General features: G+C 36.1%; 1 protein-coding gene across 1 annotated transcript; it reads right to left on the bottom strand.

Annotated features, from left to right (window-relative positions):
* Nucleotides 1-8,744: 8,744 nt before the first annotated feature.
* LOC121316062 (p53 apoptosis effector related to PMP-22-like) lies at nucleotides 8,745-18,012 on the bottom strand. Its single transcript, XM_041250791.1, has 3 exons — nucleotides 17,688-18,012; nucleotides 9,641-9,778; nucleotides 8,745-9,080 (listed from the first exon to the last, which is right to left on the bottom strand). Exons 1-3 carry the CDS (start codon nucleotides 17,881-17,883, stop codon nucleotides 8,869-8,871), a joined length of 546 nt encoding a protein of 181 aa, XP_041106725.1. The 5' UTR covers nucleotides 17,884-18,012; the 3' UTR covers nucleotides 8,745-8,868.
* Between the last annotated feature and the right edge of the window lie 742 nt (nucleotides 18,013-18,754).

Here is an 18,754-nt window from a genome sequence, read left to right as displayed (position 1 = left end):
TTCTCCCAAATTCCAAATTAAAATATTGCCATTTAGAGCATTTATTTGCAGAAAATGACAACTGGTCAAAATAACAAAAAAGATGTAGTGTTGTCAGATATTGAATAATGCAAATAAAATAAGTTAATGTGCAAAAATTCAAGCAGCTTGGCTTTGTTTAATGGCTTGTGACCATCCATCTTCCTCTTGATCACATTCCAGAGGTTTTCAATGGGGTTCAGGTCTGGAGATTGGGCTGGCCATGACAGGGTCTTGATCTGGTAGTCTTCCATCCACACCTTGATTGACCTGACTGTGTGGTATGGAGCATTTCCTGCTGGAAAAACCAATCCTCAGAGTTGGGGAACATTGTCAGAGCAGAAGGAAACAAGTTTTCTTCCAGGACAACCTTGTACTTGGCTTGATTCATGCGTCCTTCACAAAGACAAATCTGCCCGATTCCAGCCTTGCTGAAGCACCCCCAGATCATCACCGATCCTCCAACACATTTCACAGTGGGTGCGAGACACTGTGGCTTGTAGGCCTCTCCAGGTCTCCGTCTAACCATTAGACAACAAGGTGTTGGGCAAAGCTGAAAATTGGACTCATCAGAGAAGATGACCTTACTCCAGTCCTCTATGGTCTTTTCCTCACTCAGAACTTTCCTTTTCAACTCTTTGGGCATGGTAAATAGTTATTTTTTTTATTCCAATTACTTTTGAGGTACTACTAGCACTGTTTTGCCATCCAGCTGGTCCTATTGCAAGAGGATAGTGATGACCACAGGAGTGTTTTTTATACTTTTCCTCATTAAATAAGATTTGGTTCAGATGATCCCCTAATCAGTATCTCATTCAGTAGAATGAGGTGTGCCTGTGTTGGAATTCAACAAACACTGGAATGGAATGGCTGCCATACATGTAGAGATGCTGATTTAAGAAAAATTTGCAGTGATCTCTTAATTTTTTCCAGAGCTGTATATATATATATATATATATATATATATATATATATATATATATATATATATATATATATAGTGCCTATAGAAAGTCTACACTCCCTTTCAAAATTTTCACCTTTTGTTGCTTTATAGCCTGGAATTAAAATGCATTAAAATAGTTTTTTTTTTCATTTATCTACACATCCTACCCCACAACTTCAAGTGAAAAAAATATTCTAGAAATTTGTAGAACGTTGATTAAAAATAAAAATTGAAATAGCTTGGTTGAATAAGTCTCCACCCCCCTTATAACAGCAATCATAAATTAGCTCAGGTGTAACCAATCGCCTTCCAAATCACACATCAAGTTAAGTGGCCTCCGCCGGTGTTAGATTGTAGCAATTCACATGATTTCAGGATACATTCAGCAGTTCCTGTAGGTTCCATCTGCTGGGTAGTGCATTTCAAACAAAGACTCAACCATGAGCACCAAGGAGCGTTCAAAAGAACTCAGAGACAAAGTTGTTGAAAGGCATAGATCAGGGGATGAGTATAAAAAAATGTCAAAAGCTTTGAATATCCAGTCATGTTTATTAAGATGTGGAAGGCGTGTGGCGCCACCAAAACCCTGCCTAGATCAGGCCATCCCTCCAAACTGTATGACTGAGCAAGAAGGAGACTGATCTGAGAAGCTACAACGTGGCCAATGGCAACTTTGCAAGAGCTACAGACTTTTATGGCTAAGACTGTTCAAAGTGTGCATGTGACAACAATATCCCAAGCACTCCACAAATCTGGCCTGTATTTTACTCGAGAAAGCCCACCTTGAATCCCATTTGAAGTATGCAAAAATACACTCAGGAGATTCTGTAGCCATGTGGCAAATAGTTTTGTGGTCTGACAAAACTAAACTGGAAATTTTTGGCCAAAATGCAAAGCGTTATGTTTGGCGCAAACCCAAAACATTGCATCACCCAAAGAACACCATCCCTACTGCGAAGCATGTTGGTGGCAGCATCATGTTATGGGGATATTTCCCATCGGCAGGGACTGGGGCACTTGTCAGGATAGAAGGGAAAATGAATGGAGCAAAGTACAGAAAAGTCCTTGAGGATAACCTGCTACCCTCTGCAAGAAAGCTGAAACTGGGACCTTTCAGCATAACAATGACAGAAGCACACAGCCAAAGCTACATTGGAGTGGCTAAGGAACAAAAAAGTAAATGTCCTTGAGTGGCCCAGTCAAAGCCCTGACCTAAGTCCAATCGAAAATTTGTGGCATGACATGAAGATTGCTGTCCATCAACGCTCCCCAAGGAATTTGACAGAGCTTGAATAGTTTTGTAAAGAAGAATGTGCATCTTGGTGTGCAAAGTTGGTAGAGACCTATCCCAACAGACTCACAGCTATAATTGCTGCCACCAAGTATTAACTCAGGAGGGTGGAGACTTATCCAATTATGATCTTTCAGTTTTGTATTTTTAATATACAATTTTTTTCTCAATACATTTTTTCCCCCCTTAACAGTGTGGAGTATGGTGTGTAGATAAGTGGAAAAAATGATCATTTAATTGTATGAAACTCTGAGGCACTGACACAAATAAATGTGAAAAAAGTTCAAGGGGGTGTAGACTTTCTATAGGCACTGTGTGTGTGTGTGTGTGTGTGTGTGTGTGTGTGTGTGTGTGTGTGTGTGTGTGTGTGTGTATATATATATATATATATATATATATATATATATATATATATATATATGAACATAATTTAGATATAATTTATTTAACATGATGTAATCAAAGAAACTACAAAATTATTTTTAATTAAGTATATGAAAAACTGCAAAGGGGTATGTAATTCAATATGTTAATGCAACATTATTCAACAGGTTTCATTTGACTTTATGAAGCAACATTTGTTAATTATTTGGGGTGATGCAAAACATAGCTGTAAAGTGGTAGAGTATTAATTTAGTATTTGCCATGCTGACTAGCAAATCTGTTTAAAAAAATGATCCTGAAAAGACTGATTATCAGAAAGGGGAAAAATCATTTGAAGAATGTGGACAGTATATGTATGTGTAACTGTGACAGAGACTGAATGAATCTGAGTCAACAATCTCCCTCCCGACCTTTGACGGTGCTGTGTATTAGTAACGCTCTGCCCTGGACTGGATGGTTTGACAGTTCTTTCCAGGGTCAGTTGGAAGTTGGCTATCCAGGAAGGGGGCGGAGCCACAATACCAGAAGTCATTGCCCAAATATGGTAGGAGATGTGTCAGTCATGGATTGGAGGCGACATGATTGCACTTGCTACCGAAGGGGGCGGGACTGAAGGTATATCAGAGGATGTGGCCAAGCGATCTGTTCCTCAGTTATGGACTGACTGAGGAGTAAAAGAAACAGTGAGCGTTTATTGTTGTACTGTTTGCTTATTAACTGTTCTTGTTTGTCATTGTAGACAGCCAAAGATCCGGGAACTGTCGCTGTTAAGCCAGCATCAAACCCAGACTGCACTGTATCACTGTTCCCAACGCCACTTGCACCCGGAGCAGTCACTGCTGGACTGGTGATCGTGTAGGTGTTTTAAAATGTGTGTATTATTATCATCTCTGGACTTTATTAAAGTAGTAACATTAATAAAGCTTTGTTGTTTACCATTGAACTGTTGTTGGGCTGTTTCTAAGCACTGCATCACCTCTACACCTGTGCACTACAAACCACTTTGCTACAGTAACACTGATATAATTCCATCACATTTCCTCTTGTTTGGCTTTGAGAAGCCTTTTCAGAAGTTCTTTTTTTTTTTTCATGGTAAAAATTAGCAATTAGTTCATGGTAATTAATCTAGACAGAAGCTAACAGAATATGTAATTGAAGGATATGTAACACATCAAAGAAAAACAGGGATATATGTTCTATTTTTTAAAGAGTAGTGTTTCTTACATTTAAAAAAATTAAGTAATATTTCTTAATGCTTATCATTTAAAGTTTAACTTGTGTTGTATTACAGTACATGAGTGCGTGATACATGCAGAGGGAATGAAGCTTTCAGTATTTTCAACTTCTTTGTTTATGGTGAATTGGTTATATGTTCAGTTTTTTTTTAAGGTTTATTTTGTATTGAAAGATTGATAATGTAACAATATCTATATATTTTCAAAGTATTTACTGATGGTACTCAAGTTCTCAATATTTTTAATGTTTATACCCGGCTGTGCATATGAGTACTTGCACTGTTTTGTTGAAAATTCCACCCCTTGAACTTTAACAGTCACATTGAATCATATTAATTGCTTTATAAATCCTGAATGAACATAAGAAAGTTTACAAACGAGAGGAGGCCATTCAGCCCATCTTGCTCGTTTGGTTGTTAGTCAACCTCAATTACTGTTAAATTCCAGTACATCTTATCCTGTGTACTGATCTCAGAAAAAATAACACATTTTTCTGTTTTCCGGGTACTTCCTGAGTAGAGGTAGAATGATGATTAATTTGACAGAGACAAATAGTCAAAGGATAAAATGGTGGAATAGGTCAAATAGTCACCATTGCATTTCATAAAGTCTGGTGCTCTATGTGTGCACACTCTTGTTTGTGTACTATATTTTTTTATTGCTTTGCATTTCTAAAACTATTTATTAATGTTGTAAAATATCAATTATATGTAATAATTGCAACTGCAGCTGCCGTTCTGTCCATCTGAAAACGCATGCTTCACAATTCCTTTGCATTTCAGTTCAAAGAGCTCAATACAATTAAAATACTAATATTGCTAGTTCACTACTAGTATACATTTTACCAACATGCGATGGAATTATATCAGTGTTACCAACAGGTACTCACAACTTAACAACTTCAAGGTAGTCTTTCCCCTCTCGCCTTCCACCACATTTCCTTCTGATCCAATGCGCACTAATATAAAACAATGATATTTTCTACCGTTATACCTTCACCCTGTCTGCCATCTGTCACAGCACCCAGCCAAACAAATCAATGTAGTGCAGTTTCCCTCGCTTTATTGCCAGAAAGATAAGCATAACCTATTAAAATGCAGAAAACAACTGTTTAATCTTCTGTTGTTTGCTGTACACAACATGCTCACTGTTCTAGTGAACAGTAAAACATTGTGATTGCTGATGTGCAGTTTGATGTTTAATGTACTGGATCCCAAGGCAACCCATAAAGCCCTGGTGCGTTATTTGTCAGGAGGTTTTGTCAAAGCTCTTAAACCTGCAAAATTTAGATGCCATTTATCTACAAAACATTCAGAATGTGAAAAAAAAAAAAAAAAAAACCACAACTTTTTTTTTTTTTGCCATCAGCATCTTTAAAATGGCAACATTGTTCAACTGGTAACGATGATTCAAGCCCAGGGATCTCATTAACTTATTCAAGTTATATAAATACTTTACTTTCTATATGTAATTATACATAAAAAAACGTGTTTCAAAATGCTGTTGTGAAAAAATGCATGGCAAGTGGTATGTGGGAAAAATCCGAACACCAAGGAGGTCCCTACATTAAAAAGTTATAGATAATTACATTTGAAAACATCCTGAAAAATAAAACAATATATAAAAAAAATATTTTTAATATCACATATTATTTAATTTAAAACTTGCTTTGAACTGTTTTTGCTTCATGGTATAACAGGGCTTAATAAATAGTTTCCTACAGGTAAAACAGTCAGCATTTCTCATTGGGGCAAATATATATTTTTAAGCTATGATTCAAGGGGCAGGGCCTTGGCATCTACCAGGTGAGTCTAACCCTTTAATTTGTTCTTCTTAGCTGCTGGGCTGCCTCCACCCCATTTGGTTTTCTGGGAGGCTGGTACTACACCACTCTGTCTTGGTGGTCTGACCAACATTAGGCCTGACCTTTCAGAGGAGGGATAAAAGGGGGACCCCTTGGCCAAACTTCAAGTTTAGCACCATAGTTACAGACCTGTTCCTTGAATTTTCATTCATATCTTTACATTTTCCTACATGCTAACAGCTGCATTTCCTGGGAGTTTACTTACAGCTTTTGTTTGTACATTAACACAATTGGACATTGTAAAACGCATGCTAGCTGTGCCTATCATATTTAAAAATAAACCCTCGTATTTATGTATAAAAGGTGGTATAAAAGTTTTGTGCAAGCCTTGTAGGTATTTTATCTTTATTTTTTTTTACACACAATATACTTTTTCAGTTTTATTTTTTTATGAATGACATTGAATATGTATAAACATACTGTACTTAAATGTATTCACACCGCCTTTGTGTAACTATTCTCCAATTTATAGTCCTCTTGGTATACCGCAAAGTATATGACAAATACAGCACCAAACGGTAGGTATAACGAGGGTCATTAAATACCAGTGCAAAATATTCTTATCGTATTTATGACACAGACGCTTTATTTTCTTTATTTTCTTAGACGGGAAGGTAGCTGAGATTCGTCAATTCCTGTTTGGTTAAATATGATGACGTCAAAAACAGACTGTACACATTATTTCCAGAAGTAGTGTTAAGAGAATTTACTTTTCCCGGCATAGTCTTGTGAGATATTAAACCTTTCTGAATAAACCCCTATAACAACGTGGAGCTGAAATCGACCATTCGTACTACGGTGAAGTTCACAAATCAAACATCAAACATAGTTTCACATTAACTTCTGTTACTATGCAGCTAAAACTCTCCAAAAACATATAATGTGGGAATAGGGATATTCCTGTACCCTGGCAACACTGTAGCACATATTTTATATGGTTGAAAATGAAAAGTACTAAAATTGATTTTATTGTGTTTTTATTTATTTTATTTATTTATTTTTTAGCCATTTTAAGGAATATGGAGACAGTCATATTACTTTTTTTCCCCCTGAACAGTGAAAACAAGCAATAGAATGAGAGCACAGATAAGAACGATTTTTAACAATACTGGCTAAAAAAATGTTTGTCTGTAATGTGTAATGTCTGTAATGTGCCTTCATAATAATGTGTAACAGTTATTTAGTTAGTAGTTCACATTAGACAGCTTCACATTAGACAGCCATTTCAGTTAATGACGGCTTTAAAGGCAATGCTTGGTATTGCATCAAAGGGAGATAATATACATTCTAAGCACATCTGTACTAAAAGAAAACAGATAAGGGAGAGGGAATGCAGACTACATTCACATCTATAATGATATTGTTGATATGGTTGTTGTGTTGCTCAATAATACATATTGTAGCAATGCAACTTGTGATTGTGTAGAAAAATTTAATATATTCAACAACAAATAATTGAAAAGGTTTATTAAAAAAAAGGATACAATTTGCAAAAAAGTTAAAGCAACAACAATCTTTTCCCCCTACAGTATCTGTATAATTAATATAAATGACTAATTGCATGAATAAAAGACACATCAGGTTTATTTTCTATATATAATTACATTAAAACAGCAGTCATTTTTGAAGGACTTGGTAGTTTTATCCTTTGTAGATTACACTTTTTTTATCACATCCTATTAGAACTGCCACGCATATAATTGCCAATTTTTTATTTATTTATTTTTTTTATTTTAAAAATCCAGCACTACCTGACACACACACCTCAAAATTATCCGCAACACACTGCCAAAAAGTCTCTTGACAGTTCCCAGACAAGCCTTGGAAAAAGTATAAAGAAATGAACTGTTGCTACCTGTCCAAGCTTCATTGCTCATACTAGTCCCTTGGCATTGCTGTGAATTGGTGAAGAACCTTCTGAGTGTGAATCACCTTGGATTCAATTAAGCAATAGAACCCGAAGAAGAGGGCTCTACTGTCTGGTAAGGCCCGTCTGGTGTTGTTAAATGTCCTGTTCCGAAGCACACAGACAATATTGAAGAGGGCATGTACTAGAACAGAGATTTCTTTCATCAAGCAGAAACAGGTCAAATACATGAATACTGTATATTTTTCGGCAGATTGATTTGCAACAGTGATTAAACATAGTTTGAACAATAACATTCGAGTTCCTTTACCAGCGATTAAGAACCTTGTACTGGCCAATCAGATGAAAGGAAATCTCTGATCAATTTTCTAATATAATATAACAGCACCATTTGAAACTCCACCAAGTCCCTTTGCTGCTGAATGTCTCTGTGGGAAATTTTAGAAAGAATTTACTGTTTTCTTTTCATCTTTATTTTTAATTTCAAACAGAATGGGTGAAATCGACCTTTATGCTTTAAAAAAAAAACTTTTTATGTCGGCCAGGGTATTGTGCACAATATTCATTTAGTGTTTTTCTCTTGAGCCCCATTTTCAAATCAAACTAGTAACTGTCACTGTATACCTAAAACAAAAGTTTACGTACACCTTAACCTGCTAATTTCAAAGTAAGCACTTTGAATGACAGACGCTGTAGCTGGCAAATGAAAGTGCAGTCGGTGCATGTCTTGATGATTGACAGTCATATAAACAAATGAGAGCATTCTAGCACTCCTGTCAACGAGATCTGTCAGAACATGATGAAACTACAGTACTAACAGACCACTGACATGACTGACAGCGACTCCCAGCCATTCAGAGTGGAACGGAGACTGGACAGACAGCAAGTATAAAAACTACACAAATGAGAGAGGATTTCTAAATGATTATTTTTGCTAAGAAAATAAAAAAGTAGCGCATGGTTTTACCAACGTTTATAAATTTATTTCAGTTGAACTCCTATTTTTGGGGGGAATTTGATGTTTAACAAGCTTTACTGATTAATATCGAAAAGTAGCAAGCCTACTTATAACTAATGCAATTCAAAAACATTTTCCTCTTGAACAAAATCCTTTGGGATGTTTTAATTCAATGTAATGCTGGTGTGTGCCCGCAATGCATCAAATGAAGGGGCATACCCTGGCATTACCAGGAATTAAAACATCTCCTGCATGGTCCAGAGTGGTAGCTTGTGTCTGTGTGCCTCTTCCTCTTCCCAGGGTTTCTAATCTGTGGTGTAGATGTACTTGGTCTTGGCCATGCCGGTCAGCTCGTCTTCATAGTTGGGAAGGCAGCAGAAGAGGATGCCGCAGCCAAGCATGAGAATAGTTGCGCCCAAACCGAAGCCGTATGCCCAGCTGTAGTCGTACTGTCCCTCATAGATTAACTTGTTGAAGTGCACTGGGTAAACAATCAGAGCGATGATCTGTAGAACAACTGTGAAGAGGGGGGGAAATAGGGAAAATCAGTCACAGTTCACAGACTAACTACATTTTTTATTCATAGTTAACACCTCAAATCTTGAAAACAAGATAAAAAACAGCCACCCTACTTACTCAAGGGTCATCCCATTGCCCCTGAGAGATGAGCTGCTAATATTGAGCATTACACAGATATTCATATGAATTTTGGCTATTTAATGTCACTTTCTCACAATTTAGAGCACACAGTGCACCACAGTCACTTGTATGGACCCCATACAGTGCCCGTTTATACGGGAATGTATCTTTTGTTAGTGCAGTGATCAAAATTCAACAACTGGGAGAATTAGTCAGACTTGTACTGATTGTCATAGCTTGGTAACTTAATGTTTGTTTTCGTTACAGCCTTACAACATAAATAATAATTAGGCATTGCAATTAGGAAAATGGTGAATGGCTCTGGAGGCTTAATTGAGCACACCTGAGCTTCTTAACTATAGCTTTACTGAAGTAAAACCTGGAGTTTTCCTTTGTAACTGTAGTTCTTTGACTTTCCGGACAAGGTAATGAACTTACCTGCAATAAGGAGGAGGAGTCCTACGACACGCAGCAGACTAAGCCTCAGAGTGCAGAGGGACATAAGGGACACAATGAATGCGATGATAAGCAGTATGAGGCCTATGATCATCAGGGCAGCGACGGCTTTGGCCCATGCTGAAATAGAACAAAATGGAATCACGATTAGCTTAATGAAAAGAGGCATCTTTTCTAAAACATGTAAATCACACTTTTAAAGTCAGCTGCTTCTCACATAATTGATTCTTTTTTATGTGCAAATATTATCCCTGCATTAATATATAAAGATACATTTTTCTGTTTCAAGTCTCTTTGCAAAAAAAACAGCAAAGCAGATGTTAAATAGCACAAGAGATCAGCTCGCTCCAACCTGTCGGCATACTATGAGACTAAGAGGAAAGCTAAAAATAAATCTGATTCCTGTACATATTAGAAATATTCAGCTCTTTTTTACCTTAACCCAACATCTAGGATCAGCCAGCCAACTATTTCATCTTAAAACTACTCTAAATACATGGTGATCACAAGTTTCTGTTAGACAGCAGATTCTAAATGTCTTCTTTCACTTTGCACTAGAATACAATGAAATGGTATGTTTTTACTAGTTGTCAATTTTATACTCTTTGAAGCACAAGCAGACAAATCATATATTGACCTATACCAGGGGTTTTCTTTTAACAGTATTATATATTCTCTGATTTGGATTGAACAGATTTCCGCTCTCATGATATGGGGTGGGTGAAGCAGGTGTCTGGAGAATACCCTGTACTGTTTGTGAACTTTTCTGTTTTCAACTTGTCGTATAATTGAATACTAATCAGTGAAACACAATCTTTCTGCATTTTTTAAAAGTATAAATGCTCCTACAAATATAAATAATAAATCACAATACTCATTCTTTTTGTTTCAAGGATCTATAGAAAATGCAAATGATGCAAAGTTTATCATGGTTAGTTATTATAGTTTTATCTTGAGGTTAATGTTTTTGATGTTATAAGCATTTTAAATGTCACACAATTATGCTGAGATAGGAAGTAAATGGCAGCATGATAAAAATTTACAGTGCAGACTGTTTATTATTATTTATAATAACTTTGCTGAATAGAAAGCAAAGACAAGTGTTTACAAATAGATTCCCAAATACTGTCTTCTAATTCTATGCATCCAAAGACATTAAAAGTTTTAAGAATTAAGCTTATTGTTTGGTATTCTGTCCTAAACCAGACCATTTTGTCAGTTCCAAATTGTTGTGACATAAATTATTTAAAAAAAAAATTGAAATGTGTTTTCTACTGTTCTGCCTTTTACAAAAAAAGGTTGAAAACCTCCGGGCACAACATCATGTATAATATACTGTTATTCAAAACGTCTGATAGCAAGTATGTGGAAAGGACACACCAAATGTTTCTTGTTGTTTGGAGCTTGACTAAGATAATATCATGCCTTTTGACATGTACGTGGTAATCATACAGTGTACTATATGATTAAGCATAAACCTAGATCTCCAAAACAACCGAGTTGCATTACTGTCAAGATTTCTTTAACACAAATAGCCTCACAAGGGAACAGCCAGGATGAATTCAGCTAACCCTTGACCACTAACCGTATGCAATGGAATTCAGACCACACATTTGTACACTCTTTGTCTGTAAAAGTAACATCTAGAGCAAACTGCTAAGCAATATACTGTTTATTTACATTTACTATGAATACAACACTTTCTTTTCATATGTTCCAAAGGTCTTTTTCTGAGGGGTGTCATATTTTACTTTTAAAAACACCTGTAGCCTAAAAACTGAAATCACTACACTATTTCAATATTATAGTGTATTTTTCTATTTTAGGATAGGACTATAATTTTTTTTTTAAATTCAGACTCTAAAGTCAGTGAAAATTAACCGTCTCTTTTTCTCTAATTTTTACAAACATGAAGGAAGTTACATTTAATTAAATCAACTTGCATTCTCTATAAATCCTGTTTTTTTTTTTTTTTTAGTTTCAAAATAGATTTAAAAAAGATTTGCATTAGTTGTTTAAAGAATGTGTGTATTCACTTGATTAAACATTTACTGACTAAAAAGTACCAAAGAACAGGAAATTGTTGAATAGAGCAAAGTGGTGGTTCAGACAGAGAACTTACTTTTAATCAGTCAATGAAATCAACTTTATTAAGCATTGATAACCAGACAATTGTCAATCAAATAGCAGTACCTTATTGCTAACAACGTAATTACTTGTCCAGTGATCGTCAGGGAATGGATTCAAATCTTACCTGATTTGCCACCTCCTCACCAGCCTCTACCTGTTTTTTGGCTTCACCTAAGGGGTGGGCAGCTATCCTGCCCCTGCCCATTAAATTTATGGGCAGGGGTTCCCCGAGGCGAGGCCAAAGGCCAAGAACGTATAATATTGCATGAGTTCCCTGACTTAATTATAATGGTCATGTTATGCTTTATTTAGTTTTACTGCCAAAACAATGCCATACCTTTCATTACTGGAACAATCAGAAGGAATTCACTCTTTGAGAATACACCCTTCCCTCTGGTTAGATTTGTGCTACATGTGCTTGCTTGCTCTGGGGTTGTGCAAATAAGTTCTACTGCCAAAACTCCTTGTACCAGTTTGTTGCATTAAAAGCATTTTTTGTGTATTTTATACAGTAGCACAACAATAATTAATTTCAGTAATATAGTATTAATTCCTTTTCATATTTGCAAATCAAGAAAAACCCCAAAACACTTTACAGAGCGTCCTAAACAAAAGAGAGGTAAGAACTACTGAGCTGCATATACCTACTGGCGAACAATATTGGATAATAACAGTAAAATTACCAATTACATCCACATTTCTTTTTATAAAGTTTCATTAAAAGGCTTTTTTTTTAACATTTACACATGTTGTTAGCTTATTGATTGTTTTAACAAGAGACACAAAAAAATACACACAAAAAAAGTTCAGTTTGACCATATTTGATACTATTGTAACCTAGAGAAGTTTTTTGTGAACCTACTCCTTTAACTTTTCTCCAGGCCACAGAACATTGCTTTGATTTGATATGCACATCATAACAGAAGCAACTAGGTGTTCTAATAAATGTGCACACTACTATAGCTAATCAAATGCGCAGGGAAATGTCTTGCTTGCAGCAGCTGGGAACTCCCCAATTCACCTTTATGCAGATGATACAGTTTTGTACTCTGCAGGTAACTAACTGTATGTCTTTCTATATACACACACACACACACACACACACACACACACACACACACACACACACACACACATTGCAAAATAGGGCTTGAAGATGTGAGACATGGTTATATAAATAAACGTTATGTAAAAAAATGTAAACACAAATGGGGAGGCAAATTTTTGCTTCACAAAATTCTGGACTAGTCAAGGAGCAGACTATTTCGTAGAAAACAAACTCATGATTTCAAAAGTACAGTTTAATAACATAATACACATTCAAACAAATCACACACTAGGAAATCAAGTTTCTACCACTTTATTTATCAGTAGTCTAACATAAAATAAAAAGGTGTATATATATATATATATATATATATATATATATATATATATATATATATATATATATATATATATATATATATATATATAGATATATAATATTATTGTAATAAAATTTTGAAAAGCTCTTATGTTTTTAGCTTGTTGTTTGTTGTTTTTTTGCTTGCTAGGATTTTATTAAACAAAGTAGCATTTTTTAATAAACCTTTTTTTTTTTTTTTTTTTTTTAATTGGAATTACGGGTAGAATCTTTAAACTTAAAATGCAAACAAATCAAGTGCAGAGACAACATCATATTCGTTCAGTAATTGTAAAAATAATTGTGTTTCTTATTTGCTTCACGTCTGCCAACTTGTTTATTATCATTAGAGCATGCGCATTAAATAATTTGATGTGATTGGAATAGTGAAGACGGGCGCTAGGACCAGAAATACGCTTGTTACGGTTTTCCATGCAGGTGTCGAATAAAATGTCGCTGCAAGTAAAAAATAAAACCACCTCCAGCGAGCGAGCTTGTCATGCGAGTAAAAACTTCTTAAAAGCCGACTTAAACCGCTTTCCACAGTGTTTGTCGCATATATTTTCTATTCGCATAGGTTTTAGCGAGCTTAAAAGTTGGATGGAAAATGGTCTTATGTACTCTTTGTGTAACCTCTAGAAGTGGAATTCAGGTATTTTTAAGGAGCAATCCTAACATTTGTTCTTTAATACAAATACAATAAAAAAAAAAAAACTAATTGTACAATATGTGAGTCTTTTATAATGGAAAAGATGAGATCTGTAAAGTGACCAAAATTCATATTAGGTAGGATTTACTGGGTATATTCGGCTCACAACATGTCCTTTAGGGCAGTCTTTCCCAGTCCTGGTCCTGTGTCTTCTGGTTTTCATTCCAACTGAGTTCTCAATTACTTAATTGAACCCTTATTATTATTTTTTTTTTATATACTTTTGTAATTGTTTTCTGCTTTTAAACAGTTGTGAGATTTCAAGTTAACTATACAATTTTCTAAATAACTTGAAATCGGCAGCTTTTTTTAGGGCTTGATTAAGTAATTGAGAACTCAGTTGGAATGAAAACCGGCAGACACATGGGTCCCCCAGGTGCAGGATTGGGAAACCCTGCTTTAAGACACTCACTTGGGGAGTTCAGTGTTGTCAGTTCATGCCAGTTTTTATTTTTAGGAATGATGTTTCCAAATACCCCATTAATCTGGCACATTTTTTAAGCTTTAATTTTATAAGATCTGTTTTAAGCAATGTATCTAAAATGCAATGAGTGGAGCAGGTGTTTACATCACTGCCTAGAACAGTCTGCTCCGGGGTGGGATTCAAGGTGGGCTTTCTTGAGTAATGGCTTCCTTCTTGCCACACTACCATAAAGGCCAGATTTCACAAGTACTTCTGGCAGAATTCACATGCACACTTTGACCAGTCTTGGCCATAAAAGCCTGTAGCTCTTGCAAAGTTGCCATTTGCCTCTTGGTAGGCACTCTAATCAGTCTCCTTCTTGCTCGGCCACCCAGTTTGGAGGAACGGCCTGATCTAGGCATGGTCTTGGTGGTGCCATACACCTTCCACTTCTTAATAATCGTCTTGACCATGTTCCAAGGGATATTCAGGGCCTTTGACACATTTTTTTATACCTATCCCCTGATCTGTGCCTTTCAACAACTCTGTCCCGAAGTTCTTTTGAAGGCGCCTTGGTGCTCATGGTTGAGTCTTTGCTTTGAAATGCACTACCCAGCAGAGGGAACCTACAGGAACTGTTGAATTTATCCTGAAATCATGTGAATCACTACAATTAAACACAGGTGGAAGCCACTTAACTTGGTGTGTGATTTTGAAGGTGACTGGTTACACCTGAGCTAATTTAGGATTGCTATTACAAGGGGGGTGGGCACTTATCCAACCAAGCTACTTCAGTTTCTATTTTTAATTAATTTTCTACAAATTTCTAGAATATTTTTTTCACTTGGAAGTTGTGGGGTAGGATGTGAAAAAATGAACAAACAAAAAAACAAACAATTTTAATGCATTTTAATTCCAGGCTATAAGGCAACAAAATGTGACAATTTTGAAAGGGGGTGTAGACTTTCTATAGGCACTGTATTTCTATTACTTGTTTTTGTTTTTTTCAGATATGGAATCTGTTATTTTGAGATTGTGTAGATGCTTGTGGGTCTTAATTCAGTGCAGTGTGTTCACACAGTCATGCATGCTTATGTCTTTACTAATATAACAAGGAGACAGATTGAAGATGAGTTGCCCCTGTTTAGCCAAGCACATCTCAAGAGAGTCTACAGTAAACAAATGCACAGTAGAACAATAACCATAGCAAATAAATAAACTGTGTGTGTGTGTGTGTGTGTGTGTGTGTGTGTGTGTGTGTGTGTGTGTGTGTGTGTGTGTGTGTGTGTGTGTGATTATGTCATCCTATGCATAGTTGCTTTTTGAAAGAGCATTTGATTGAATTTCAGATATCTAGAGCTGTAATTGTATATAAATAAATGTATGCTGTTTTTAAATGTAGCTGTACATTTACAGATCTAGCATGTATTGATATTTGTTTTCTCTATATACCTTTGTACTCAAATTGTAAGAGCATTTATACTGTATCTGTAGTGCGCACGATACCTACTGGTGAGTGGTACTTTAGAAATTTTGAAAGAAAAAAAAATAGAGATATAATATGTATGTGATGGCTAATTTATTATAATGCGATGACGCTGATAGAATTATTTTCCTTCAGTTTCCTCAGTTAACTGGTCGGGGTAACTTTCTTCTTCCAACGCACTGGTGCGAAAGTGCACCCCTTAGATAATTAATACATTTTTCATGTTTGTTTTGTAATTTGTGCTACTTACTAATTATATACAGCGCTACACTTAATAAAACATCGAATACAGCATCTAGTTTTTTATACACGTATCGTCAATTTTGTAATACGAGTAAAAAGTTGTATGAATAAACACACCTATAGCAAAAGTGCAGATGTGGGAAAAGCTTTGAAAGAGGAAAATGTACAATATGTGCTTGTTTCTTCTATATTTAAAATGTTAAATTCAAGTTTTTTCCATCGTCTACCCTTACATCGCAAGACGTGCACATGTTAAGGCACACTGCTGCGCTGAAGGGGTGCACTATCTCACGGGATACACTTTCGCATGATACACCGGGTCAGAGAAGACAAAGAGCGTCTACCCAGTATGTCATTCATAATTCTGAAGTAAGGAAAAATTGATAGACTTGTCCCACTTTTTTTTTTTTGTTTCTTTTTTTTTGCTTTGGAACATTCCTCTTCATATTCCAAATATGCTGTTTACATGACAGAATATATATTCGGATTATTCAATATTCCGAACACTAGTGGAATATTACTGGCCATGTAAACTCACTGACTGTCTGTCATGTCCATTGAGGCGTTACGCGCACTTCAGTGTCTATAGGAAGATCATTCAGTTTGTTCAGAAAAGTTCAAGACAAACGTCGCATGCGCCTCTCTAAAGACCGACATGGACAGCTCAACATTTTGTATTGCAATAAAGACATAAACTCAAATTTGGGAAAGCTTTCGAAATCTGGATCAAACTCAGATTTGACTTAAATCAGGTATAATTGATTGATTTATGGCCATTTACTTTTTTATATGTTGACGTAATTCTATAAAGCTTTTAACAGTATACTGTCATTAATAAATTACCTGCCCCCCCCCCCCCCCCCCCCCCCCCCACCCGCACCCGGAAATAAATCAATCCTGAAAATAAATCAATTAAAACCGAAATAATGCTTAACAATATACATCGATATTATCCGTCGAAATTCTTAAAAAATCTAATCGAATTCTGCCAAGCCTATCATAACAGAGATCATGACAGGTACATAAACAGCTTATTCTCTTCAGTACGCTCAACCCAGTAGTTGGGGGTGGGTTCAAAGTATTCAGAACGAATGAATAGATACAAGAAAGTGGTACATTGCCCAGCTGTACAGGGAGTAGTAGTAAGTAACTCGTAAGTTTTATTTTTTTAATGGGAAAGGGGTGGTCAAGGTGAATTGATTAGTCATTTACACTGTTTTTCCAGGGCTCCAGTTATTGCTTAACCGAGCAAAAATAAATACATAATATAAATAAATAAATTCTCGCTGGCTGGTCAATGCATGGTAGATTGACAGATGAACCAACCAATGGTCGACTCCATCCCGATTTGGTTGTATTTCGCTTGGGGTTCTAACATACGTACAATATTACGAAAATATTTTCTGTTTTCTTGATCGCTCCATTTTTCTTTGATCGACCAGGTGGTCGCCCCACTTAGTGTATTGCATTAGACTACACTTTAAATAGAACGTCCCACATGGTTTCAAAACTAAAGTAAGAACAAACGGAAAAAGTATTATTATTTTTTTTAAGTGAAAATGTACTCTTTCCATATTTATAAAACGGCTTTATATAATTCTCCAACTTTGTTTTGAACAGCACATAACCTGAAGAATTTCGTTATTCTCTTACCAAAGTCCAGAGGCCGGCAAACCGAGTTATCTTTTGGTCCTCGGCACTGTTTCCACATATTAGCATAATGCTCCTTGGAGTCATCGACCCAGCCAGATGTGGCAGCAATGGCAATAATGTCAAAAATCACGGCAAAAAGCAAAAGAAGAGGCAGGATCCATCTGCACCTTGGGTAGGCAATTCCACACCGAAACATCTTGAACACGCAAGCACTTAACTTGCTAAACAAAACTCATGGGAAAATGTCTGATCCTTCTGGCCGTGTCGTACTTTTACAGCTCCTAAACAATGCTGGATAACCCCGCCCGAGTGAGCACTGTGTAACACAGTCGTCTAACGTGCTTCGTGAAAGACCTGCAGGGCTGGGATAGGCATTGCCACCAGGCAGGGCTGTTACTCTGGGAGTCGTCGCGGCAATGCTCTTCCAGAGAGCGAGGCGTGGATCAGGTTACGAAGTTGTAAATCTGTAACCCTTCGTTTACTAACATGCTTTAAAGGCAGATTATTATTTTTTTTATGCCATGTTTTGTTAAGGGTTGTTTTTGGTTGATTAAATCAATTTTACTGAACATTTAACCCCATTTTAAACTGTTTCAGAGTGTTAGAAGTGCTCTAATTTTCAAAGTAATATTTAAAGGTATTGACAATGTCGACCCAAGGGACTTTTTCGACCTGAGAAAAGAAACAAGAACACAAATGGAGATTAGATAAAGGGGCATTCAGAACAGAAAATGGGAGTCACTTTTTTTACACAGAGAATTGTGGTAGTCGAAACCAACTCCCCAGTAATGTTGTTGAAGCTGACACCCTGGGATCCTTCATGAAGCTTATTATGAGATTCTGGCATCAATAAGCTGCTAACAACCAAACAAGCAAGATGGGCCGAATGGTCTCCTCTCATTGGTAAACTTTCTTATGTTCTTAAATGAATAAATAGGCTGGGCAAGGGGGAAATTCTTACTCTGGTATTAACATTACCTAATGAGAAATAAGGAGATAAACAAATATTTTGTTATAACACCTTTAATAAACAGACCCCTCCCCATATAAAATATAAATAAATCAGC

The sequence above is a fragment of the Polyodon spathula genome, chromosome 5 (assembly GCF_017654505.1).
Source record: "Polyodon spathula isolate WHYD16114869_AA chromosome 5, ASM1765450v1, whole genome shotgun sequence".
NCBI lineage: Eukaryota > Metazoa > Chordata > Actinopteri > Acipenseriformes > Polyodontidae > Polyodon > Polyodon spathula.
This window is presented reverse-complemented; position numbering and strand designations above follow the sequence as displayed.